This window comes from Acanthisitta chloris, unplaced genomic scaffold, assembly GCF_000695815.1.
Source record: "Acanthisitta chloris isolate BGI_N310 unplaced genomic scaffold, ASM69581v1 scaffold338, whole genome shotgun sequence".
In the NCBI taxonomy this organism is placed as follows: Eukaryota; Metazoa; Chordata; class Aves; order Passeriformes; family Acanthisittidae; genus Acanthisitta; species Acanthisitta chloris.
Genome location: NW_008685123.1, coordinates 63,690 through 89,999, shown reverse-complemented (window position 1 = coordinate 89,999; position 26,310 = coordinate 63,690). Strand labels below are relative to the sequence as shown.

Sequence of the window (26,310 nt, the reverse complement as noted above, 5' to 3'; positions counted from 1 at the left end):
GCTGCCTTCCTGGGCCATATATATATATATAACACAAGTATATATATGTACTTGTGAATATCTAACTTCAGTGGCAGGGGTTTGCTTTGCCATGGGTTAGCTTTTTTCCCTCTGACATTCTTTCGTTGACTGTTCATTTTTTTCTAAAATGACTCTGTCATTCAGGAAAGAAGGCAAGAATAGACTGCACTAGAACTTCCACTGTCCATTCTCACGCTTCATCACATTACTGTTTAGAAAATCCTTTTAAGAACAGATTTTAGTGCCTAATATCAGCCATAGATGCTGAGGTTTATGAACTGCATTACAAGAAACACAAATTTGAAAGGGAATTGCTCATGTGACTTTTTAAGAGCAAAGGATTTCCTTGCTTCTGTTGTGACTGATGGTTTGTGCAATATATTTGTTATTCTGCATTTTACAACACAGTTTTGTTGAGTGGTTTGCCAGACCAGGGCGTTCAAAATGGTGAGGCAGGTGCCCCAAATCATGAGAGATACTTAAAATTAATAAGAGTTCGAAGGAAAATAGGAATTTGTGGGTTGTTTCTGAACCCCTCTGATGTGCTCAGTTTGTAGGACATATAAGGCCAGGGAAAAATATAAACACACCTTGCTTTACACAATCAGATGGTTCCAGGTTCTGCCTCTTTTAAAAATATCAGCAAGACTTTCAACAAAATAGTGAGAATTTGGTTTCTGAACACTAATAGTAATCCTTGTCAGTGACACCTTTGCTTTATTCTCCTCAGCAACTGAAGATGAAGCAAGAGAGTTTTCTTTATGTCCAGTGCACACTCAAGAGCCACTGAAGCTGTTTTGTGAGACCTGCGATACCCTTACCTGCCGCAGTTGCCTTCTGACAGATCATAAGGAACACAGGTACCACACACTGATTGCTTAATCGTGATAGTGGCTAGAACTGTAGCTAATTGAGATTAAAGACTTTTCATCTATGTTTTCTGTCAGCTGAGGTTGCAGGCTGATCTGAACTTAAAAGCCGTGGCAAATTCAGTTTAGTTGTCTTATGCCCAAGCGATATAACACAGCTAACTGCCCCCAGAGGCACTCCCTGTTCTCAGCAGTGTGTACCTTTCCCAGTTGTGTTGTCTGCCCAGGTACTGTGCATGCACACATAGAGTTCTCATGATTGTGCTCAAAGGCACAAGTTGAACTCAATACTTAGCGTGGCTCAAATACTTCTGTTTGTCTTTACCAAAGACTTCATGACTGTACAAGACTGGAGTTACCAATGCTTAAATGTGTTACTCAAACAGGCAACTGTGGAAATGTGTGAGCCGTGTAAGGCATTGTTTATATACAGTGACACTTTCTGTGACATGAGCCTGCCCATATGAGGGATGATAAAGTTCAGCTGTCACAGAGGCCATCTGCAATAGGAAAGAAACAGAGCACCATGTCCAGACAGGTATTAAGGCAGCTGGTCCTCTAAACTGATGAACTGATAAGTTGTTTACTTATGAACATGAAAAAAACAAGGTGTGAGAATATCCCCTTCTTTCACAGGTTCAGACATCTTGACGAAGCTCTGCAAAATCAGAGAGTTATTCTTGAAAATGTCATAACTAAAGTGGAAGAGAAAAAAACTGTAATTCAGCTTTCAGCTAAACAGATTGAAGACAGGTAATTGCTATGCTTTTTTTTTTCCCCCATGAAAGCAGGTGATATGCAAAAATATTTTCACTAAATGTAGGTTAACAGAATTAAATGCAGCTGCTTTATTTTTTTTTCTTGTTGGAGGGTAGGAAATAGTAGGAAGATTAAAAATCTCCAATTCATGCTTAAGTGGCAGTGACAAGTCATGGCACTGTGATACATTATTCCATAGTCTTTATAAGGCATGTGACAGCTGACTTCAGAGTTAAGATTTCTTTGTATAATCTGTTTCTGAACTAGATTCTGAAAATATTAGAAATAAAGATAATTTCTAAAATAGCTTATTTCTTCAAGAAACCTCAAAACAATCTGCAATCACAGTCAAGACTAATAAAAAATGAAAATATTTCATTATATGAACTGAATTTCAGTTACTAATTATGCATTTAGTAGCTGTTGGATCTCTCTTCTGCATTTATAAAACCATTTCAAACACCTTGAAAGAGTGCAAATCTATTTATACTTTAGCTAAAGTGAGAAGTTTTTGGATGTATTCTGTGTGTATTTGTTGACAAAAAGATTAATGTTGTTCTTGGCATGATGTTTGAGAGAATCAATCAGCATTAGCATATCACATCCAGAGAGCAATGATCAAGGTTCGGTCTTCAGACGGAGATTAGTGAAAAATGGTGTCCCTGAATTGGGGTCATGACTGTTGAATATCTTCATCAATGACATAGACAGTGGGGTCAAGTGCACCCTTAGCAAGTTTGCAGATGACTCCAAGCAGAATGGTGCAGTTGACATGCTTGAAGGATGGGATGCTATCAGAGGAAACTGGACATGCTCAAGAAGTGGGACTGTGTGAACCTCTTGAGGTTCAACATGGCCAAGTGCAAGGTCCTGCATATGAGGCGATGCAACCCCTGGGGGTTGGAGCATAGAGATTGATGGCAGCCCTGAGGAGAAGGACTTGGGAGTACCAGTGGATGAAAAGCTGGACATTCACTTGCAATGTGCACTCAGAAAGCCAACCATATCCTAGGGTGCATGGCCAGCAGGTCAAGGGAGGTAATTCTGCCCCTCTGCTCTGGTGAGACTTCACTTGGACTACTGCGTCCAGCTCTGGAGTCCTCAGCACCGGAAACATGTGGACCTGTTGCAGTGGGTCCAGAGGAGAGCCACAAAAATGATCAGAGGGATGGAACACCTGTCGGAGTTGGGGTTGTTCAGCCTGGAGTAGAGAAGGCTTCATGGAGACCTTACTGTGGCCTCTGAGCACTAAAAGGGATTTCTAAGAAAGACAGGGACAGATTTTTAGTAGGGCCTCTTGTGATAGGAAAAGGAGTAATGGTTTTAAACTGAAAGAAGGTAGATTTAGACTAGATATAAGGATGAAATATTTTATGATGAGAGTGGTAAAACACTGGTTGCCCAGGGAGGTGGTGGATGCCCCACCCCCGGAAACATTCAAGGCCAGGGTGAATGGGGCTTTCAGCAACATGGTCTAGTTGAAAGTAACCCCGCTTATTGCAGGGGGTTTGGACTAGATGACCTTTGAATATCCCTTCCAACCCAAAAGTTCTATAATTCTATGTTTGAAGAGAAGTGTGGGAGAACTAATGGGAAATGATACAACTTTCGTTGGAGTTCTGTCAATAGCTAGATCAGTTCTTGTAACAAACAGCTATTGAACTGTGAATTAAATGACATACCAGTTGGCTCATCCAGAGATATGTGTCTCTTACCCATAGGTTGCTTGAAGTGAAACATTTGTACAAAAAGGTAGAAAACCAAATCAAAATGGCCAGGATGGTTCTGATGAATGAAATTGATAAACGAACAAACATCCTTCTTGAACATCTTGAAGTAAGTGAGGCTATTTTATTTGATACCTTGGGAAATTAAACTAAATTAAATTTAATCCCAGTACCAATGGAAAGAATATAGACTGTGAGACATATTGTCCCTCTGCTTATATTTTCAAATATTAATCTTTTTTTTTTCTTTTCCTCCATAATTTTATGTGGATAAACATCCAGGACGAAGTGGGAAAATGGTTGAGTTAACCATATTTTCTAATGTATTCACAGAAAATATGTGTACACCTTTTGAGTACTTACAACACAAACCAGCTTCTGGTTTTAATGTTGAATTTGTAAGAGCTCACTAGCAGCACAGTTAATACCCTATTTCAAAAATGATTCTTTGGTCTACTTTCCATAATAACCTGCAGTTTCGACTCTTTCATTTTGGGATGTCCAGTTGAAGTATATATGATTCTATTTTGAAATGTGCTGAGCACAAAAATTGCTGATCAGAATTTCCAGTTCTTGGTTATTCTTGGGTCATTTTAGCAGGTACTGGGAAGACAAGGCACTCAGCATGGGATGGCTACCTTTGGACTTAGATATCTGATTCAAATATGGTTACTCAGCTAAGTAGCTTTGCAAAACAAAGCGAAATGTATGTTCTTGTTTCAGTCGTATTAAACATGAAGTAAATTCAGTGTTCATGTGTTCTGACAACATCTCAGTGTTTGTCTGAGTTATCTATAGCCACAGTTGAACTGTGCATACACTTAAAGTATAGGCACAGTGCTCAGCTGAAGAGCATGTAGGGGCATCCAATGAAATTGGCAGGTGCCAGGTTCAAATCAAACGAGGGCAGGTTGTTCTTCACATAAATGGTAAATAAGTGTGGAACTCCATGCAGCAATATATTTTGCATGGTTTCAAAAGGAATCGAACAAATCATAGAAAAATACCTTGAGGGTGATAATGTAGGTTCTGTTTTTGTGGCTCCTAAATCACAGAGACAGGAAGACTGCTTTGAGGAAATGCTGCATTCTTCCCCTCTTATATTCTTCCTTGGGTGTCTTCTGTTGTGCTCCAGGTGCAAATTTGATCCATCTTCTACAGCTTTCTTGGGTTACATTAGTCTGTTAAACCAAGGCTAGAATAATGCAGATTGTTTGCTCCTGGGGAAATCATTACTCTTCCTGAATTCAAACATATCTCCTGGGTAGGATTTGCTTTCTTTTTATGATTGGTGGTTTAAAGAGATGCCAAAGAACAGTGTTGCTGCAAATAATGCATAATGTCGTGCCAATGATTGTATGCATTGTGTGTGTCTGAAGAATGACAGCTATCTCCTACTGATTCACATTGTTAACAGAAAATCACCAGTGAAAGGAAGCAGAAATTGGAGCAACAACTGCAAGGTGTTGTGGTCTTAAGCAGACAGGTGGAACATGTTCAGAACTTCATCAGCTGGGCTGTGTGCAGTAAAAATAGCATCCCATTTCTCTTCAGTAAAGAGCTGGTAAGATCAATACTTACTGTGCAGCAATTGTAGAACTGTTTTAAGGATTTAATGTTTCTCAAATACAACATTTTTCATGATCTTGTAATGGTGAATAAAATCATCATTCTTTAATTTGTCACCAGATTGTATTTCAGATCCAGCGCTTGTTGGAGACAAACTGTACCACAGACATAGGCCCTCCTCTGAAGATCAGATTTACTTGGGATCCCTCCTACTGGACTAAACAACTGTCCAATTTGGGTAAGAAAATCATAGTAGGCAAGTGCCCAAAGCTAGACTAGACAGACATAGACAATACAGTACTTTCCCTAATAAAGGGCTCTCCTTTTTTGTTTTGGCATCCAGTTTTGAACCTTCTGTCATAGTTCTGAAGAAAAGTTAGTGTGGCTGAACTTTCCTGTTTTACCCTACAGTTACATCAGTTCACCTATTAAAAGACGTTTAGATGTCAGATCCTTTTAGTATCTTAGTGGCCAAGGGACCTGAGCAGTGTTGAGACACTTAAAATTAGTAGGCAGAAAAGTGGCTTTAAGACACTGACTGTATAATAATTACAGTGTTATGTATATAACAAATGTGCATACTGTGACTTTGTTTCCCACCATCTATGAATTTCCCAACTGCAGTGGGTTTTTACAGTAAATTCAGTTCTGTGGACTGATCGGTGGTCTAAAAGATCTGTTCTCTACCCATTTTAAGATATTAAAAACTAGATGGGGTAAAACACTACCAAAAGTCTTGGAGAGAGTAATCTTCTGACTTAATGCATGGACAAGATAATTTCACAGGTCATGTCTATTTCTACCTTTTACAAGTCTCACCTGTATAACATCAATCTCTTTTATTTTTGTCACTTTCACCCTGGAATTTCTCTTTTGTACCTGTGTGTATGGATGAGAAGATAAGCTCATACTTTAGTAAAAAATGAAAGTATAAGCCATATCCAAGACAAAATAAGTGAAGGTCAATTTTTCAAAGCGTTTGCTGGTAATTCAACCATGAGTTCCACTGACATCAGTGGGAGTTTGGTGTGACTGGAAATCACTGAAAAAATATTGATAAATTTGTCTTGAAGATCTGTTGACAGACTGTTTAGATAGGATATTTTAACATCTTTTATATTTGAAATGTAGACAGGGAAATGACCATCATTCACTATTTTTATTGTGTAAATTTGTCAAGACCATAGGAGGGAGTAAATTTGCTGTTTATTCCAGGAGGTTTCACAATGGAAGGTGAACACATTTCTCACTCGGATGTGCTACTCTGTGGAAACATTCAGGAGTTACAAACCTCTCTCTGTCATGGGCACCATTCATCAGCATCACAGCTGGTGCCTGTGAGTACCCAGTCACATCAGTTTCCACCTGTGGTTCAGAGTTCTGCACCTGTGTGTTGCTCTCACTGCCTCAGCATTCCTCACCCAAACAAGTCTCAGCCTTCATACCAAGACATAAACCGCCATAAAAACTTTCAACAATCTCCCGAATTGCACCAGCAGCACTTTCCTCTGCAGTACAGCATGCAGCAGCATGACAAAGAGCAAAGGGCCCCCCAGCCTGTGAAGCTAACACATACTGGGCAGGAACAACATTCTCTGTCAGAGCCAGAGAATGTGTCCAGGAGATTGGGAAAGCCCTTACCATCCCAGCAGCCACAGCAAGCTGCACCCCCAGGTTATGCTGTTGTATCACATGAGGCTCAGCAGATTCACAAGAGCCATCTGCAGCCATTGCACACAGAGGCATCTCTGGAGACATCAACTGTGCAAGTGCAACTCGGTCACCTCCAGAAGATAAAATCTAACCACTTGGTGCAGCCACCTCCGCAGCAGCAGCAGCAGCAGCAGCAGCTGCCACTAGCATCACCACTTCCAGGTCAGAATGAGAACACCCACAAACAAGTCATCCAACAGAGCCTAGACATCATGCACCACCAGTTTGAACTCGAGGAGATGAAAAAGGATCTGGAGCTTCTTCTGCAGGCGCAGGGACAGTCCAGCTTGCAGCTGAACCAAGCCAAGCCACCTCAACATGTCCAACAGACCATAGTTGGTCAAATCAACTACATAGTGAGGCAGCCAGCCCCAGCACAGCAACAAATCCAAGATGAAGCACAAGTAAGTTCTCTAAAAGTTGTTCCCCATTGTGTTTCCTATTGTGTCAATGTAAGCTCAGAAATGAGAGACACCTTTGAGCTTTCGTGTATTTCTTTGAACTTTCTGTTGTTGACTATGTATGCAGCAGAGGCTTCATGCCTGGTTGCAATTGGGCCAAAATTTTCAGTAAAGTAGTGCATAAAAACCTGGATAGACAAGGCAAGCAGCATGTGTGAGAATAAAAGCACCATCATTCCTCCTTTGTAAGTAGGTAACTGGAAGACTGCAGTAGTCTCACTCTCCATTTCAACTGTACTTTACCAGAAACTTTAAGCCCTGTATCCTTGAAAAATATTTGATTCTGAATTATTATTGAAAAGAGAGTGAAGACAACTATTTTTTGGTCTGAGAGTTATTTGCTGTTCTACTAGTAACTGCTCTTGCTGCTGCACCATGTCCTTTGAGATTTGCATCAGCATTCATACATGTTGTTCTGCTAGTTTTGTCAGCAGGGCTCATTTCTCCCCCTTTCCTCTGTCACTAAGAGTCCTGCTTTTGAAAGAGGGACAGTGCTTGGTGGTGAGCACCCAAACTGCAAGGCAAATAAGGTGCACAATAAGTTGTCTTTGAAACTCATCCAAAACAGTGAGGATTACAGCAGAAAGTGGTCTTTGACTTTCCCATTGTGTAAACTCTATGGGGTTGCCACCTTGAATAGTTCTGGAAGTGGATTACCTGTAAGGGCAGACTGCAGGCTTTGTGAATAGCTGTATATTTCAGCAACTTTACTGATAGGTTTTGGGTTTTTGGTAATTCATTAATGTTTGGAAGAAATCTTTCTCTATTCATTTATCTGTCTCCTTAGGGTTAAACATGTCTGTTGTTTTAGAGTCATTCTGGACTTGACATAATATGAATGCTGTGAGTGGATGTAAATTTCTTACCATTTTTCTTTCTGAGATGTTGAAAGCACAAATGCTTAATTGTGATTTGTAGGTCTGTGAGAGCTCCGCAGAATCTGATGCCCAGAAACCTGTAATTCCTCTTGCTAAAAGTGATAGTCCCTCCCTGTCACAGTCACTAGATGAAGAAACCAGCGTCCACAGTCACTCCCCTGAGAGCACCCTGAAGCAATCAGCCTTCCGTCCAGTGAGAAAGGTATAAAGAACTTTTTCTCAAAAAGCAATTTTAAAGGGTGAACATGATTTAATAATATTGAATACAATGTGGCATTGGAATTTGCAATGGGGGGAAAAAGTTTAAATACATTAGAAGTTGAGAAAATGGCTTGTAAATCTTGGAAGACAGTCACAGCCTGATCTCATGTGCATCTCCCAGTAAGGTGCCTACACACTGTGCTGGAGCCAGGATCAGCAGCTGTTCTGTGAGCTGGTAGTGTTTAGGTCTCGCTGGCATGATTGCTAAGCATGAACTGGTAAATAAATAGAAGATCTATTTCTTCACTGTGTAGATGCTGTCCAGCCTGTATGTCTAGGGATTTAACTATTAGGAAGGGAAGGGAGGGGAATGTCAGAGCTGATGATGAAATCCTTCAAAATAGTTGCCCCAGAAATAACAACACTAATTATTACTGAAGGTGTGGTGTCTGAAAGGGATATAATTCTGCTACACTCCTTCTCCTTGTTCATGTATAAGCAGAAAAATCATAGTTTCTGTATCTAGAATATTTTAGCACATAACACAGCCAGGTTTTGATAGGGAGGGGAATGTCAGAGCTGATGATGAAATCCTTCAAAATAGTTGCCCCAGAAATAACAACACTAATTATTACTGAAGGTGTGGTGTCTGAAAGGGATATAATTCTGCTACACTCCTTCTCCTTGTTCATGTATAAGCAGAAAAATCATAGTTTCTGTATCTAGAATATTTTAGCACATAACACAGCCAGGTTTTGATCCTTCCACCTACTCTGAGGCCTTGACCATTGAAGAAGCAGCATAAACAAAACCAGGAAAGCTAATCCTTATCAGTAGATCCTTGCTGGCTCTGGATACCACCTATGCATTTGAAGCAATGCAGCTGCCTTTTACTTCTCTCTACTGTTTGTTTGAAACACTCCAAATAGCACATCATATTCTGTTTGGCACTTTTGTGCATGACTCATTTTGTGTACAGTGTAGAAGTCTTTCATGGATATTTTTTCTTGGAATTTGTGTCTGGAATATTGTGGAATTACTTGTCTTTTCTTACTAGTCTCAAAAATGAAGTTATATTTTCCTTCTTTAGCATATAACTTTGTTGACTGAACATGTTTATGATGCAATACCCATTCAGAGAATTGTTGCAGATCCCTTTGGGAGTTGTAGAGCCATGGAAAGGTAATGACTGCTGAGGGCCTGGAAGCAGCATGCAGATCAGATTTAAAGCCAGCAAAGAAATCTACAATTGCTAACTTAATCCTGTAAATGTACTGGAATTTCTGGATCAGGCTGATGGTATCACAACATTCTGAGGCAGTGATCTTTGTCTCAGAACTGACACATGTGAAGCAGATCTCCCTTAAACTCTGATGACATGGCACAAGACTGAGGAAAGCTATGCAGATTTTCTAGGATAATACCTCTTTGGGAACAGAGGTAAAAATTGATGTGTATTTAAGACCTGAGTGAGACCATGAATCTGAGCACATCCTTTTCTTATAATGTTGGCATGCTTTCAAAGCTATTTGTGAAGGTGAATGGTGATGCTAATCAACTAACTTTCAGAGGCTTTTTCTACATGCATGTTGAAGAATCTGTCCTTTGTCTTCTGGACCTGTAAAGGAAGGTTATTCCCAACCACCTAAACAAGAAAAGTCACAAAGAGGGAAGAAAATGGAAGCAGATTTACAAGAGAGAGAGCCTTGTGGAGTCTAATGGGAAAAGGAGGAGTAATAAAGGAAGAAGGGCTGATTTATTGCTGTAGAAGTTGAGAAGGTGGAAAGAGGAGGATACTCCTAGGAAAAAATAAAGGGAATTTTTCTAATGGTGTTGGGAAGGGTATGTTCTTGTGCAGAAAGCACAGGGTGTCTGTTTTTTTGACTAGTTTCCTGGTACCTCTGGAAGAAATGAGAACATTCAGCAGCTATTGTACCCCATCTTTACTGGTATTCTTCTCTTCTAGTGAGCTGTTTGGGATAATGTAGAAGACATAATGTACTGACAGTTCTGGTAGTGGTTAATTAGAAATGATGAAGGGAAACAACACAGTAAAGGAACCCTTGAAATATATTCTTCATGAATGCTCTTTAAAGATGTCTGACTGCTTTTGCTGACAATTGGATTAAACCTAGGTTTAAATGGTAGATCAGTTCCTGTTTAAGAACAAGGGAATGTATCTATTTATTCTCATCTCTGTTTCACCTGATTAAATATCTTCACACTCATCTCCAGAAAAATATTTCTGCATAGGTGTTTGCCCATTTACTCTCCTATGCCCTGTATTCAGAACATTTAATATCTCTCAGGTTCTTGGAGGACATGGGAAAAGTGAACGTGGACAAATCTGAAATACTGCCCTTGGAAAATATGGTAGAAAAAATTGCTACCTGGGGAAGAACTGGGTTCTGTCTTTAGAAGAATAATCAGTGTTGAACTTGTGTTGCAGTTCTGCTGAACTCCTGACAGCCTTCACTTGGGCACAGCATTCCTAGTGGAGTACTGAATTCTCTGACTGCTGAGATTTTTTCCATTAAAGAGGAAGCAGCATGCACCTAGATGTAGCAGAACTCTGAACTAACTGTTTAGTGATATGTTTGTCAAGACCTGTCAAAAAAAATAAATAATAAAACCTTCCTCAGCTCAGTGGTTTCCTTTATTTTGGAGAGGGCAAAGCTCAATTGCTCATGCAATGAAACATCTATGCATTAATTTTGAAACATGTTTATGGTATGCATTTGATATTACTGACCGATAACTAGATGAATTGTCTGCATACAGGATCATATTTATGTGTGAATTAATATAGAGAAGGTGCTATTAATAGTTTGGGTTTACAACATTACTTATAAATGGGGGTATCACAAGTGTGTTATTCAGATCATCCCAGAGAAGTGCTAGTGCAGCTGCTACACCATGGTATGAGGCACTCATATGCCATGTGAGTGCCTTTGAGATCAAAGAGCACCTGTTGAAGTTACTCTGATGAGTACTGTTTTCTGGCCCTTATATTTAAAGCTGGTTATTGATAAGCAGAAGTAGAGAAACAAGGATGAAACACTTCACACATTTGTAAAATGTCCTTGTGCGTTGCATTTCACCATCTATCGGGACAAAAATTCAATTTAACTTCCCTGTGCAGCAGAGTTTTGGCTTTCCAGTTGTATACAGTAGGGTTAATATTGAATATTGTGTGCTGTTTTGAGCACCACAATGTAAGAAAGCTAGTAAGTTATTGGAGAGTGTTCAAAGGAGGCAACAAAGATGGCCTTGTGGAGAAGTTGTATGAGAAGCAGCTGAGATCATTCAGTCTATTCAGCTGGAGAAGAGGAGACTGAGGGGAGACCTCATCACTGTATACAACTTCCTCATGAAAGGACGTGAAGGGGCAGGCACTGAGCTCTTCTCTCTGGCAACCAGTGACAGGACCCGAGGGAATGGTCTGAAGTTCTGTCAGGGGAGGTTTAGGTTGGGTATTCGAAAATTGTTCTTCCCCCAGAGAGTGATTGGGCACTGGAACAGCTCCCCAGGGCAGTGGTCACAACACCAAGCCTGACAGAGTTCAAGTGACATTTGGACAATACTCTCAGGCACATGGTGTGATTCTCAGGGATGTCCTGTGCAGGGCCTGGAGTTGGACTCAATGGCCCTCATGGTTCCCTTCCAACTCTGTACATTCAGTGATTCTGTTTTCTAAGTGGTGTCAGTCACAGACATGGACACCAAGGCTACTACTGTCTTCAAGTTCAGAGTAATTCCTGTCTGTGCTCACTTGCCCTATATGCACATGTATAGGATAGTCTCTAAACGTGTAACTTCAGGTAGGAGTGGCCTTGTTCTCATTTGTTCCACTGTTTTCGGAGCATTAATGGTGATATTTTGTCAGCCTTTCTGTCTTGTGTATTCTTCTAACTATTCTTTCTCTGTGAATTAATATTTTTGTGCAGAATAAATGTTTCTATACTTAGACCATTGATTGTTTGATATAAGTACTACACTTAGCTTAATTTTTGGCCTTGACTAGCACCTTTTAAGAATGCAACAGAATAAATTAAAGTTTTCTTTCGTTGTGAAAAATGGATATAATTTTCTCTTTACACACCCCTGTCAGTATACTTCACTCATGTAGCCAGGAATTCTGTTCTGGATTGTGAAGTTGTTCCATCTCCATGCCAGTCAAATACCTAACCTCTCCAGTAAGAATTTCCAGCAAGACAGAGAACAAGTTTCACAATTACTTTTGTGATACCTGTGCCTCAGTTCCACAGCATTGTGCCAAGCTCTAGCAGTCAGATTTTACATAAGCTATTGAATTGCTGAGTTGTGAAGGAGTGAGTACTCAATTAGATTAAGAGTTTTGTGGAAAGTTACCAACCTTCTGCAATGATATGGTCCCCTTGTTCCTTTTACATTGTATGATATCAAGTTAATTTGCACATAGGACTGAGTAGGTCATCTCTTCTGGAACAGAGGTGAGAATAATAAGGTATTTTGAGCTTAATTGTGTTTTCAGGTGTAATAAAGGGAATACAAACTCTGTTTTGTTTACACTTACATAATTGTAATTTCTGGCTCTGATGAGCAACAGGTCTATAGGCCTTTCCTGGTATTTGAAGAAATATCATGATTATATTACACCTATAGCACAAATTTGTAGTTTGAGCCTCAGGTACTGCTGCAACAGACATTGGTGTTGTTGCAGGGCCAGCTGAACCTTTCTCCTTCTCAGCCTCTGTAAGTGCACCTCTTTCTGTAGTTTGAAGCAGGACCTTTACTTCTGGGATGGACAATTCCTTGTCCGGTCCAGCTGTTGAGTTGGGTCCTGGGCAGTGGAATATTCTGTATCCTCCCCACTCATCCTAAAAGCCTAAGTGGCTTGAACATGCATGGTTCTGCCTTCTGAGACAGTGCTCAGTTTTGAGTAGATTGGACAGCATTTGGCAAATTCGGATTTGGTTATGTTCCTTAGCAATCTTTGAGGGTTTCTCCCCTTGAGATATTGGTTCACTTCCTGCTTGAAGTGGATCTCTGAATATGTCATGCACTGTATTACTGAGTTATTTCTGAACAGCTATGTCTAATCATTTATAGCTTTAGCCAATAGCAGATCCTCAGGAAAGGGTAAATGAAACAGACAAATCTAAACTGATGATAGGCTATCCCAGCTTCTGAAAAACCAGCACTTTAGGGACTTTCTGAACTGAAGGCTGCACCCAGACAATTGTGTTTTGGAGCTCTTCATGGCCCTGTCCTCTGTGAATTTGTCTAATCCATTTTATGAGTCCTATTGGTCTCAAAAAATGAGCACTCTACAGCAACTAAGTTTTGCATGAGAAGTTCCTCTGCTTGCTTACTTTAAGTCTGTTGCCTGATAGTTCAGTCAGATGCCTTCTAGTTCTTGAGTTAGAAAAAGCAATGAAATATCACTGTATTTACCACCTTAATATCCATATTCTATAGGTCTATATTGAATTTACTTGCAAAAGTTTCTTTTCAAAGCTGAAAAGTGATCATTTGTCTCTCTAGAGATTTTTGGGTTTTTGCTTTCTTTTTTTATGGAAAGCATTCTATACTTTGGTCCTTTATGTCTGTGGCCATTTTCCATATACTTTGTGGTTTTGATAAATAATTTTTGAGACAGGGTGACCAGAAATAGAAATGAAAGTGTAAGCACATGGAAACATCATATAGTGCTATAATGGTGATTTCTGTATTGTTCTTTTTGATTTGCAATAAGTCCCGACTTCTTAGTTCAAGGCTCTGTTTGTCTCAAGCACCATAAAGTACCTGAAATGAGGAAATGCTAGAAAATATTCCATGCCATCCAAGGAGCACTCTTCAGAGCACTCTGAGAGGTTTCTCTTTTATTCCAATGATATGCAATGGTGGCATTTTGTGCAAGGTTAACTGTCGCTATGTTAACAGTTCATGGTGGAACCTCTCAGCCTCTCCTAGAACTTGACACATGAATTTCTAGTCTTTGACATGCCAGTGCTGCTGTTACTACAGGATTATCAGAGAGAACAGTTGAACTCAGTCTGCGGTTGGTGACATTCTTGGGTATTTTACCCCAGCACATTTGTCCTAAGCTTTATTAATGGCTCCTCTTCCATCTTGGGGGCAATGCATTAACTAGCATGTTTGGGGTGGTTTTGTTGGTTTCTTTTTCTTTTTTATCCTTAAAAGCGTGTGAAATTTGTGGGAGGGGGTTGGAGGGTAGAGTACACGTTTTATTTTTTGTTAGTATTGCACAGAGCATGTTGTGATTACTTAGTGACTGAAAGTAATAATAATTTAATATTCAACACTATAACTTCAAATCTGAGCTTGGGACCAAAGTGGGTTTGTTGTTGCTGTTTTTTCCCTTTATTGCTATTAATTTTAGGGCAATTAGTGATGAAGGAAATATTAACAGCATGGAATTTAGGGTCCTGTAAATTCCGAAAGTAACAGAGTATTTATTTTGTGTTACAGAATTGAGCTGCTTATAGCACAAATGCATTCATGCTTAATGCAATTAGGTATATTTCCCAGAATGTTAATTTAATAAAACCTTTTTCCTTTGACCTGAAAAAAAAGGATAAATAAAACATGATGCTGCTTGCTCCACACAATCTCTTCCTCCTTCTGCTTTAAGCCAGCTGCAGTTTATTCAGACAAAATGTTAAGGAAGATTTGGATTCTTTTTCTCATAAAACTGGAAAGGAAATCCTTTGGATTCTATTCTGAAACTGGGAAATACGAATTGGAAGCATGTGTAGCCTGTGTTATCACTGCTGCTGTGTGTGGTGAGTTAAGCAACTGGATTGGAGTAGTACATTTGTTTAACCTTCTAGCATAATGAGCTGCCAGGGGGATTGCTCCACTTAATAGCAGCCGTTCATTACTCTGCAACCATTTGCAGCGTGTTATTTCTCTTATAGCAAAGAGAATTGGAGGTTCCTAGTTTTAGCTTTCTTTATCTGTGACACTTAATGTCAACAGCCTTGAGACTTTGCCAAAACAATCCTAACAAATCCTAATCCCACTGTTTCAAGGTAAGTATTTGCTTCTCAGAATTCTTCTGTATTAGTGCTGCATGTTTACACTGGACCTTTTTAAATGCAACAGTGATCAAAGAAATATTTGAACTGAACCATATGTTTATTATTTGTTCTCTGGAGGCACTTTGCATGTTCTTTCTTCTCACCTTTCACTACCATAGCTAAGAAATTTGTGGTAGAAGGCATTTTGGGTTGTGCTGCAGCTGCTGCCATTATGTTCTAAGGATCATCAGACCAAAATTAATTATGAGACAATGAGAGTTCCATTTATAATGACACAGATGTAGTTCAATGTGCCAGGCTGTACATTAAAATGTCAAAAAGTTCAAAATTAACCTACAGCTGAAGCCACCCTCTGCCCAAGAGCATAATTAATGCTTGTTGTTGTTCAAACGGTGCAATGTAAAAGCAATAGAGCTTTTATAAAACAGAGATAAATTCTTTAAAGGCATCCCATTTGCAAAAACTAGCTGAACTGTCAAGGGAAAAGAGAAATTTTTGCTAATGGCAAAAGAAATGATTATTTTAGGGAGTGAGTTAATAGGCTATTAATGAGCCTTGTTCCCAGTGCATTGTTCACTTCACACTTGACAGCAGCTTCATGGATCAGAATGGAATGTGTCTGTTCTTAACTGTGAGTTTTAATATTTTGCACTGAAAGATCATAATGTTGCTTCATCATTAAAATAACCACAAAATTAACTTTTGCCCCAAGGGAAAGACAGATGGCAGTTTGATGGCCTCATTATTCTTTTTTCTTTTTAACAAGACTAAGGTTTTACGTTGGCTTATATAATCTAAAAAGATCTCTGGAGAAACTGATACTGGTTAGAAGAGTCAAAAAGATATAGCCATATAATGCAATTGAATTTCACCTTTATGAAAATTTTAGTTATGACAAAATCTTATGTATGTGTCTATCTCTTTTTTTTCTTCAGTAGGAGTCATCCCCACAACTACTCCCAGTAAGTAAGCTTGGCTGACTGAAGCCTGGAGTAATCCTACCATTGCCTTAGTAGGGCTAACATTTCACCTGAGGTGTGTTTGTGTACACACAGACAGGTCTCACAGGGTTGGGTCTCAGTACAGAACAGATGACAGCACAGACTTGTAAATGAGTAAAGGAAGGTTTGTATGATGATTAGAAGAAGGGAATGGCCAGAAGATCTCCAGCTAACTCTCTATGAAGCTTTGGGTGGTGTGCCTGCCACGTGTGTGCCTCAGCATGCACATTTCCAATGGAGCATGGCATTGGGTAGCTCCTTTTGACTCAGGGATTTGTGGATGGTGCTTTTGAGAATCTGACTAAACAAGGATTTAAGTACCTCACAGGGACTTAATTAACACTCACAATGGACTTCAAAATAAGGGGAAAAGGCAGGGCTGATTACAGTCCATCTGTTCATTTCAATTCTGCTTATTTGTTTTATTTTCTGTAAGTGATATGGGAACAATTCACATGTTTATTTTATCATCCTAAGAAAGTTAGTGATAAAAAGAGTGATGGAATGAAAATGAAAATGTGTACTTGATAGTCCACATTTGTCACTCCATGTGCAAGAACCTGTCACAAGCAAGTTATGGCAGCAAATAAGCATTTTTGATCTTTGTGGACTTCTTTAGGATATGTGGCCATGAAAGCTGAATTCCTTTCTGACCTACATATATAACTTTGGTTTGAAATCTCAGTATTCTTAGGATTGCTCTATCAGACAGACTGTATGGCAACTTGTACCTCCACCAATACATTTCCTCATTTGCTGTGTTCTAGTCTTCACCTCAAATAGAAGGTAGGAAGAACAGGTTTGTCAAGTTCCAGCTGCTTCCAAGAAGCTGTTGTAGCTCAGAGAGCTTAGATTCAGGGGTGTTAATTTGACTCAAGAACAGGAAAATGACCAATAGTCTGGCTGCACAGACCCAGTGCTCTCTGGGATGCCTTCTACATGAAGTGACTATTTAAAGCAGACTCACTGGAGAACTGCATGATGGTAGGATGGCACAAACCTTGCCTAGCACTGCAGGAGAGTTAACCTCCTTCTGTCCCAAATGCAGGCTATTTTGTCTCATCAAAATAAGTGGTCACTGTTCAAGCAAAGCTTCCACTGTAGCATCTATTGCAAATTGACAAAAAGGGAATTAAATTACATCCTTAGGTGAAAATTAGTGTCTGTGGGCAGATTGTTCTTGTAGCACAGAGCTGATGTGCATTGCAAGCAGGGGAATTCAAGACTGATTTTGCATTATGTAGGATTTACACAGGCACAACTGGCAGCTCAATCTAGGCTGCTGTCATTGCCACTGTGGGGTTAGGATGGACAAAGGTATCAAAATCCAAAATGGAGTAGAAGTTGAGAAAAGTACTAATTAGAGCTAAGAAATGGGTCCTGTCTCAGATTCACTTCTCAGTCACAGGCTCTTAGCAGAAAAATAAGTGCTACATTGAGTTTAAACTCTAATTCAGATGCAATCAGCTTATTTCTTCTGTCTTGATTTATGTTAAAATGAGTGCTACTTACTGTACTGTAGTCATATGAAAAGGATATATTCAGTCAATTATCAAGGGTGAAACACCAACAAACTATAATGAAATTAAAGGAAAAATTGCATATTCAAATGATACAGATCTGCATGCTTCTTAAAACTGCTTATGTTTGCCACATATGGGTGCTGGAAGAGTCCTGTTTTCGATACAGTCACACATTCCTGGATGTAAGGCAGCTTAAGGAAGTCACCTGGATGGGTGGATTTGCTTTGGTTTACACAACAGTAGCTCTGTGGGTTTGATAGTGACGAATCATGAGACAGTAGAAAATGCATGTTGCAATTTCAGTAAATACTCCCTTTCTTTGGAAACTAGACATGTACATCCTTATTAGTACATGTAGGATGTCTCTGGATTCACACTATGACATTTAAAGAGCAAATGCCTTAGGTTTTAATGGGACAGACTCACTAACTAGCATAAAGTTTTCAGCATTGTTAACAGGAAAAAGCTTCATTCACTTGTGCCAGATAAGTTATTTCTTTGGAATCTTTTTTTCTGAATAAAATTATATGATGACCTTTTTAATAAAGTGATAAAATTTCTGTTTTGGATCTTATTTATCTGGAATAGCTTAATGGAAGCTAGTAGGATTTGTATTAAGGCTTGATTTGGTACAGTATTCTACATGCTTTAATTTCTCACTCATTGTAGGAGTTAAAAAATCAGGATCCCTTGGACCGATCTAAAGAAGATGCTTTTTGTAAATCACAGAAGTGTAACCTAGTTGTCTCGTTTTCCAGTATTCAGTTTTAATGGAGGAAAATCTAAAGCTTTTGGAAATAGTATTGTATTACTATAGATACTTAGAGCCTTCATGACACAACTGTTTCTTTATGTCTAGCTGAAACAGAGTATCTCATCTATTATAGAAAGAACAGTATCATTTTGCTGCTGAAAAGCTTATTAATATATTTGGCTTTTTTCCTTTTTGTTTTCCCCAGTGTTCAGCATCCTTCAGCATTGTGGACTTTTCCAACGATTTCGAAATGGAATTACCTCCAACAAGGCTATCTAGCTCGGCTGATCCACAGATGAAAAGTGCAGCTGCTGTAACACTTGGCCCAATCCCAAATGCCCTTTGCCACTGTAATACTCCACCAGAGCCAGTGCCCAGCTACAGCCTGGCATTGGGCAGAGCTCCAAGTGACCCGAGCCCTGGGGCTGCTGCTGGCCTTGCACCAGGTGATGCACTCCAGGGCAGTACTAAATGCAAGGTAGGAATCACTTAAACTCCTGTACTGAGAGGGAATCCACTTTCATATATAGCATGTTATTATTAATCAATCAGTCAAAGGTAGCTTTTTCAATAAGTAAAGTTTTTCTTATCTGGTATTTGAAAACTGATCACAAATGATTTTCTTACCATGGAAAGAAAGAAAACTAATAGTAAAATTTGTGTTTCTTCCCCTCCCCCTCCCCCCCCCTGCAGCTGGAAAATGAAGACTTCAATACTGTAGATTGTCTTCTAGAAAACAGCCCAGCTACTGCTGGGCAAGATGTAGTTAATGAATTAACTCTTTCTATGCAAAAAGTGATGGAAGAACCTATTAATCTTTCAATCAAAAGATCTCAAAATTGCACTTCTACTGAACTACTCAGCAATACTGCTTTCCTGCCCGTGAATGCCAGACTGGGACAACTTAGAAGCAAAGAAGGTACCAGGCTTTTAATTATTCCACTTAGGTTTTTGGTCTTAGCATTGTGCACTGCAAGCTTTGCAAAGCAGTATGCTTGTTAATATACTTACATGTAAATGTGTCTTTCTAGCAGGCTTCAAATATTATCAGAGTACTTAATCCAATGGAAAAGTGTGTTTGATCTCATTTGTGGAGGAAAAACATGGAAATGATATGCTTTGAATTTGTAACATCTTTCATCTGTGAACCAGAAACGAGTGTGTCTGTGTGAAGTACCTGGAGTATTAGTTCTCTGAGAAGCTCTTCAGTTAATGAGACCTGCAGTTATGACTACTGAAGAGCTGGTTTGAAGGGTCCAAATTCAATTTAAAAAAAACTACTTCCAAAATGTAATGTGCCTTCTGCTAAGTCCTTCACATCAGCAGCATACCAAATTTTTGTTGGGTTAATACATTGCACAGTGTGTGCTTTTGCTTGGCTCTGTCTGCTGTGGAACATTCACTTCAGCCAAGGCCCATTTCTTCAGTCTAATGGAGAATTAGACTTTACTTAACTCTTTTCATGGGCAAATTGCCAACATCCTTGTGCTACACTGTAAAGCCTCATTCCTGCAAACTTGAAAGTCAATGGGACTATTCATGCAGGCAAGGGATTGCAGGATCAAGCTGTTATCCCGTGACTTATGCCAATATTTGGCTGCTTTTCTCTATAAAAGATGAATAAATATTTCTATCTCTGTGCTGTATTTTTATTCAGAGAATTCTAATTAGTACAAAGGAGGCCTAGCTCAGTGAGCCGCAGAAATGTATTTGTCTTCTCTTCTACGTCCTATGCCAAACTGTGACAATTATGCCACAATCATTTGTGTGAGTTGTAAAAATCAGGTGCACCCCTAAAAAGCTGTGTCTCAGTCAGGCTGAAGTGTCTCTGAGAGGAGCAGCTTTGTAGTATCTGGTTTGGGTTGTGTGCCAATACACAGAGAAAGCAGCACCAACATACAGAATCTCACTGTAACAGATGCTACAGATTTTCTCTGACAAAGCACAGGGCCTGTTGTGCAAAAGGATGGAAACCCTGGAGCACTGAATTCAGTGCTGCTTCCTTTCCACAAGGAAGGATCAGGAGTGAGCAATTCCTGTTGTGCTGTCACTGTATAACAGCATGCAGTGAGGGGAGACCTGAGGACATGCAGTCACCATATGCAGTGTGCACCAATGAGAGAGGTTAATTCTGCTGCAAAGGCAATGTTATCCCTGCTGGTGGCTCTCTGTAGGACTTAGTGGCTTCAGCAGTGCTGTGCTGCCAAACCCCATTGCTTCTGGTATATAGTTCCAATGACTCATCCTTTCCTAATATCAAACCTAAACATTTCAGCTTAATTTAAAACAAAATACTTCTTATCCTAGCCACAAGGGATGTGGTAAAAATTGCACACAATTTCATCCTTTTCCCTCTTACAGCCACTTTTCTTCTTATCATGGCTTGCGTAAACACCCTCCCCTCCCCTCCCCTTCTCTATCCTAGACTAAACAAATCTGATGGTTTCAGTCTCTCCTCGTGGTTCAGGAGTTTGATTTTTCAAAACCACTTCATTGCTGCTGTGCCATTGTGGGTTCTCTGCAATTAAGGAGTGCTGCTCACAGCCAAGTGCAGTGCTGCAGCTGAGGCCTCTGGGGTGCTGTGCAGAGCCAGAGTATCCATTTGTGCTTTCTGTTCCTGGCTGCTGGTAATATGCTGCGGGAAGACATTCCTTTCTTTGGCAGCAGCAGCTTAAGGTGGGTGACTCGCATCTAGTGAACAGTCCACATTAACCCATAGTTCCTTTACTGAACAGTACCCTAGCCAGTTCTTTGCCCTTGTGATTACATTTCTCTGATCCCTCATAAGCATAATGCAATTATCTCAATTCAGTCTTACTGATTTAGGAGATTTTTTTCTCTCTGATGTACTAAGGTCTATTTTTGACTATAAACATTCTCCACAGTGTTTGCAACCCCTCTAGTTTGGTGTTTTTCACAAATCTTTCAGGTACTGTTATTTTATGGGCCAAGTTGCTGATGGAAATGTTGATTAATATTAGGAACCCAGCACCACTGGAACATCCTCTGGTTTGACACTGCAACAAAAGCTTCTCCTTCAGCTGTGTGCAATCACCCTTTAGTAATTCTGTCCATGTCAGGACTACCACCCTTCACCTGAGCAACAATCACAGTGAACAATGCCTTAGGTGTGATGTGAAATGCACCTTTTTTTCTCAGTCTTGATTGTATTGTGTTTCCCATGGCTGGGAACAACAGAGTATCTTAGAGGCACATTGCTCTCAAGCCATGGGTTAGGTACCTTTGGCCCAAGCTAGATTTTCTTTAACAAAACATGTTTTTCTGGCCTTCACTTATCTCCACATAACCATATTAGGTTTGTTTCTTGTTAGTATTGGCTATGGCAAACTAACTCCTCACAAAAGAAGGAGTTAGTCTGAAATTTGTCAGTGGACTGGTGTTTATGAGGGCATCCCCTGGGGCCTTCATCTCTACCCTATCCCATCTCCCCAGTATTGTTTTATTACTCTTATGTCTAGTATCAGTTGAGAGCTACAGCTGCTTGTATGCTTATACAAGATAGTTTAGAATTCATGTGTTTATATGTTACAGACATAGGAGGATAGAAAAGAAGCATAGTGTCACTTTTGTCCCTCAGCGGCAGACAGGAGACAAAATTTTCTCTATTTTCAAGTAACTAGAATTATCCAGAAGCTTCTTAGCATGGAGCTGGAGACCACAGAGATTTCCTGAGCCTCAGGGGTTCAGACCTCAGTAGGTCTGTTTTTCTCAAGTGAAAGCCGTATAGCAAAGAGGATTACTTATGTTGTTCCATGTATATGGATGAATGTGACATGGCTGTGTGCATATATAATTCTCTGGGAATGAAACCATTTCAGCCAAATATTTTGTAAAGTCTCCTTGTATTTAGTACAGAAGCTGTGGTTAAAAGCAAAAAAAAAAAAAAAAAGGAAAGACAAAGGCTTTGTACCAGATCAGAAAACAGCATACACATTTTCTATACATATAGATGAAATGATTCCATAATTCACTTATGATATCATATTAAACACCATTCAGAAGTACATGAATATTGAAGTACTTTCTACCCTAATCTCCCTGTGATATTATAAATATTTTATTCGTTTTCTTATCTTCTGTTCCAGATTCCAATAACTGTGAAAAGGAACATTTTGAAATGGATATGAAAAGCAATCAGGATGTCAGGTAGCAGAGTATTTTTTTATACAAAGGCACTGGCTGTGAAATTTTATGCATGTATTTAGAAAATTTGTCATATTTAATGATAATGGAGAACTTTAAAAGAATACCAGATTCCTGATAGATAATAGCTCTGAAAGTTGTAAAGTGCTCTCTTAAACTTGAAAACAAAAATGAAAATGAAGTGGTGAATGCATTTATTTCTGTTATTCTGTATAATCTTCAGAATAAAACAAATACTTGCAAACTTATCTTCCTTGAACAATTAGAAACTGTTAAGTCCCAAGTAAACCTAAAAGATCTAATGGGAAGAGGATAGGATTAACAATATCTTAACAATTTTGTAGAACTTTGTTTTCAGCTAGTGGTGTGATAAAATGCTAAAATTGATGTGTTGTGTTCCTACTTGAAGCCAGCCACACTTAAAAGCATCAAGCATGACTTAAACTGGGATAATTAAAACAAAAATCATAGAATCATAGAATCATCAAGGTTGGAGGAGATCTCTAAGATCATCGAGTCCAACCACTAACCTGCCACTCTGCTGTAGCCCCGAAACCCTAAACCATATCCCTAATTCATATCCTCCAGTGTCAGATCCAGACACTTCTAAAACACCTCCAGGGATGGTGACTCCAACACTTCCCTGGGTCACCTATACCATTGTCTGAACACCCTAACAGGGAAAACATTTCTCCTAACATCTAATCTGACTCTCCCCTGTCTCGGCTCATGGCCATTCCCTCCAGTCCTCTCCCTGCAGCCATGGCAGGAGAGACCATCCCCCACCTCTCTACAATCCCCTGTCAGGGAGTTGTAGAAAATATACATAGCAGGGCAAAGTTTTAGCACAAAAGTTACTAATACACATTACTCACATATGAGTAATTTGAATTCCACATATGATTAATTTAAAGTGATTGCATTCACATTTCTTAAAAAATTGGTGCATGGAAAAAATGTCAAGATTTTGAGGGTTTGGCCAGCAGAGTCACAGTGGCAAAGGAAAAGGTGCACAAAAATAAAATCAAAATTATTGCGTGAAAAATCTTGAAACTGAGTAGGAAGGACAATTTTGTGGAATATGGCTGAATTTAACCATGTGTCCTTTTGACTACAGAACTGGCCCTAAGGAGCACAAGATCCCCTATGTGCGACTGGAACGTCTTAAAATATGTGCATCAGAAGTTGGGGAGCTCCCAGTGTTTAAGCTCCAGCCACAGGACAATGGGCAGGAGGGCAATTTCCTGCTGGTAATTGAATGTGGGACACGGTCTTCAAGTATGTCTGTGAAGGTGAGTGGAATTTCCCTGATTTTACATGCCTTCTCCCCTTCTCCCTCCTACTGGTTTGTACCCACAGTTTCTGAAAACTACTATACAGTAAATAAGTCTGTTGATTCATTTCACCCTCAGGTACTTCTGAATGCAGCTTTTAATCTGCTGTGTAGCTCCCTGATACTTCCATTTCTGAGAACTCTGTCCCTGGGATTGGGTAGCTGTGGTGTTTTTGTATTCTAGCAAACAACTTGACTCACCTATCTGCTTACAAAAATAGGATAAATAACTTCAAACTGTCCTGAATGTATATTTGTGTGTGAGGAACTGATCCCAGGAATCACAGTGTAATAGATTTTTAAAACTTTATATTGTATTGCTTCATTTGAGTCTTGAGTGTGCGCTTTTTTCCACAGAAGGAAACAGGAATTTCTGATGGCATGGTGCATCCTCAGTAAATTTGCAGACCATGCTGCATTATGTGGGAGTGTGGATCTGCCTGAGGGTAGGAAAGCTCTACAGAGACACCTGGACCATCTTGATCAGTGTGGGGAGGACAACTGCATGAGCTGCAATAAGGCTCAGTACTGGTCCTGCACTTGGGACACAACAACCCCATGCAGCACTACAGGCTGGGGGAGGAGTGGCTCGAGTGTTTGTCAGAAAGGGACTTGGGAATGCTGGTAGCAGTGGCTCAATATGAGCCAATCTTGTGCACGTGGCCAAGAAGGCCAATGGCATCTTGGCCTGTATCGAGAATAAAGTGGCAGCAGGACCAGGGAAATGATCGTCATCCTGTACTTGGTATTGGTGAGCTCACACTTCGAGTGCTGCGTTCAGTTTTGGACACCTCACTTTAAAAAGGACACTGAGGTGTGGGGAGAGGCCAGTGAAGGGCAGTGAGGCTCAGAAAAGGTCAGGAAAACATGTTGTATAAGAAAGGGCTGAGAGAATCCTTGTGCCTAAATTGGAGAGACATGGATTTGCTGGGTGGACCACTTGGTGGATAAAGAACTGGCTGGATGGTCGCACGCAGGGTTGTAGTCAGCAGCTCGTTGTCCATGTGGAGACCAATGATGAGTGGTGTCCCTCGGGTTGGTGCTGGGGCCGATACTGTTCAACATCTTTGTCAGCAACATGGACAGTGGGATTGAGTGCACCCTCAGCAAGTTCGCTGACCACACCAAGCTGTGTGGGGCAGTCGACATGCTGGAGGGAAGGGATGTGCCATCCGGAGGGACCTTGACAGGCTTGAGAGGTGGAATAATACAAATCTCATGAAGTTCAACAAAATGAAGTGCAAGGTCCTACATCTGGGCCATGGCAATCCCAGGCACACCTACAGGTTGGGTGGGGAAGGAATTGAGAGCAGCAGTGAGGAGAAAGACTTGAGAGTGATGGTAGATGAGAAACTCACCATGAGCTGGCAGTGTGTGTTAGCAGCCCAGAAAGCCAATTGAATCCTGGGCTGCATCAAAAGAAGTGTGACCAGTAGGTCAAAAGAGGTGATTCTCCTCCTCTACTCTGCTCTTGTGAGACCCCATCTGGAATACTGCATACAGTTCTGGTGTCCTCAACATCAGAAGGACATGAAACTGTTGGAACAAGTCCAGAGGAGGCCACAAAGTTGCTAAGAGGACTGGAACATCTCTCCTATGAAGACAGGCTGAGGAAGTTGAGGCTGTTCAGCTCGGAGAAGAGAAGGTTGTGTGGAAACCTCATAGTAGCCTTCTAGTGTCTGAAGGGCCTACAGGAGAGCTGAAGAAGGACTCTGTTAGGAGCTGCAGTGACAGGACAAGGGATATTGGATTCAAATTGAAGGAGGGGAAATTTAGGCTAGATATTAGGAAAAAGTTACTGTGGGGGTGGTGAGACACTGTCACAGGTTGTCCAGGGTGGTAATGGAGGACCCAACCCTGGCAGTGTTCAAAGCCAGGCTGTATGAGACCTTGAGCAACCTGGTCTGGTGGGGAGGTGTCCCTGCCCATGGCAGGGGGCATTTGGAATAGATGATCTCCAAGGTCCATTCCAACCCTGAAAATTCTATGATTCTATGAATTGGGTTTGTTTAGCCTTGAGAAGAGACTCAGGGGTGACCTCATGGCTCTTTACTGAAATAGGTTGCCCAGAGAGGTGATGGAGTCATCATCCCTGGAAGTGTTTAAGAGACATCTGGATCTGGTGCTGGATGATATAGTTTAGTGTTTAGTGGTTACAGCAGAGTGGCAGGTTAATGGTTGTACTTGATGATTTTAGAAGTCTCCTCCAACCTTGATGATTCTGTGATCTGATGATTCTACTCTGTGTGGAGGAAATGACTTGACCAGGGTGATTGGGCCAGCCAGTGGCA

General features: G+C 40.3%; 1 protein-coding gene across 1 annotated transcript in view; it reads left to right on the top strand.

The window, feature by feature from the left end:
- The first annotated feature begins 282 nt into the window (after positions 1-282).
- TRIM66 (tripartite motif containing 66) overlaps positions 283-26,310 on the top strand; it is a 31,768-nt gene continuing 5,740 nt past the window's right edge. Inside the window, exons 1-12 of the mRNA XM_009079589.1 lie at positions 283-340; positions 752-881; positions 1,527-1,643; positions 3,371-3,485; positions 4,794-4,940; positions 5,066-5,183; positions 6,161-7,062; positions 8,038-8,199; positions 18,728-19,000; positions 19,216-19,441; positions 22,629-22,689; positions 23,804-23,978. Coding sequence (XP_009077837.1) covers positions 283-340; positions 752-881; positions 1,527-1,643; positions 3,371-3,485; positions 4,794-4,940; positions 5,066-5,183; positions 6,161-7,062; positions 8,038-8,199; positions 18,728-19,000; positions 19,216-19,441; positions 22,629-22,689; positions 23,804-23,978 — 2,484 coding nt within the window. The remainder of the gene's footprint in view (positions 341-751; positions 882-1,526; positions 1,644-3,370; positions 3,486-4,793; positions 4,941-5,065; positions 5,184-6,160; positions 7,063-8,037; positions 8,200-18,727; positions 19,001-19,215; positions 19,442-22,628; positions 22,690-23,803; positions 23,979-26,310) is intronic.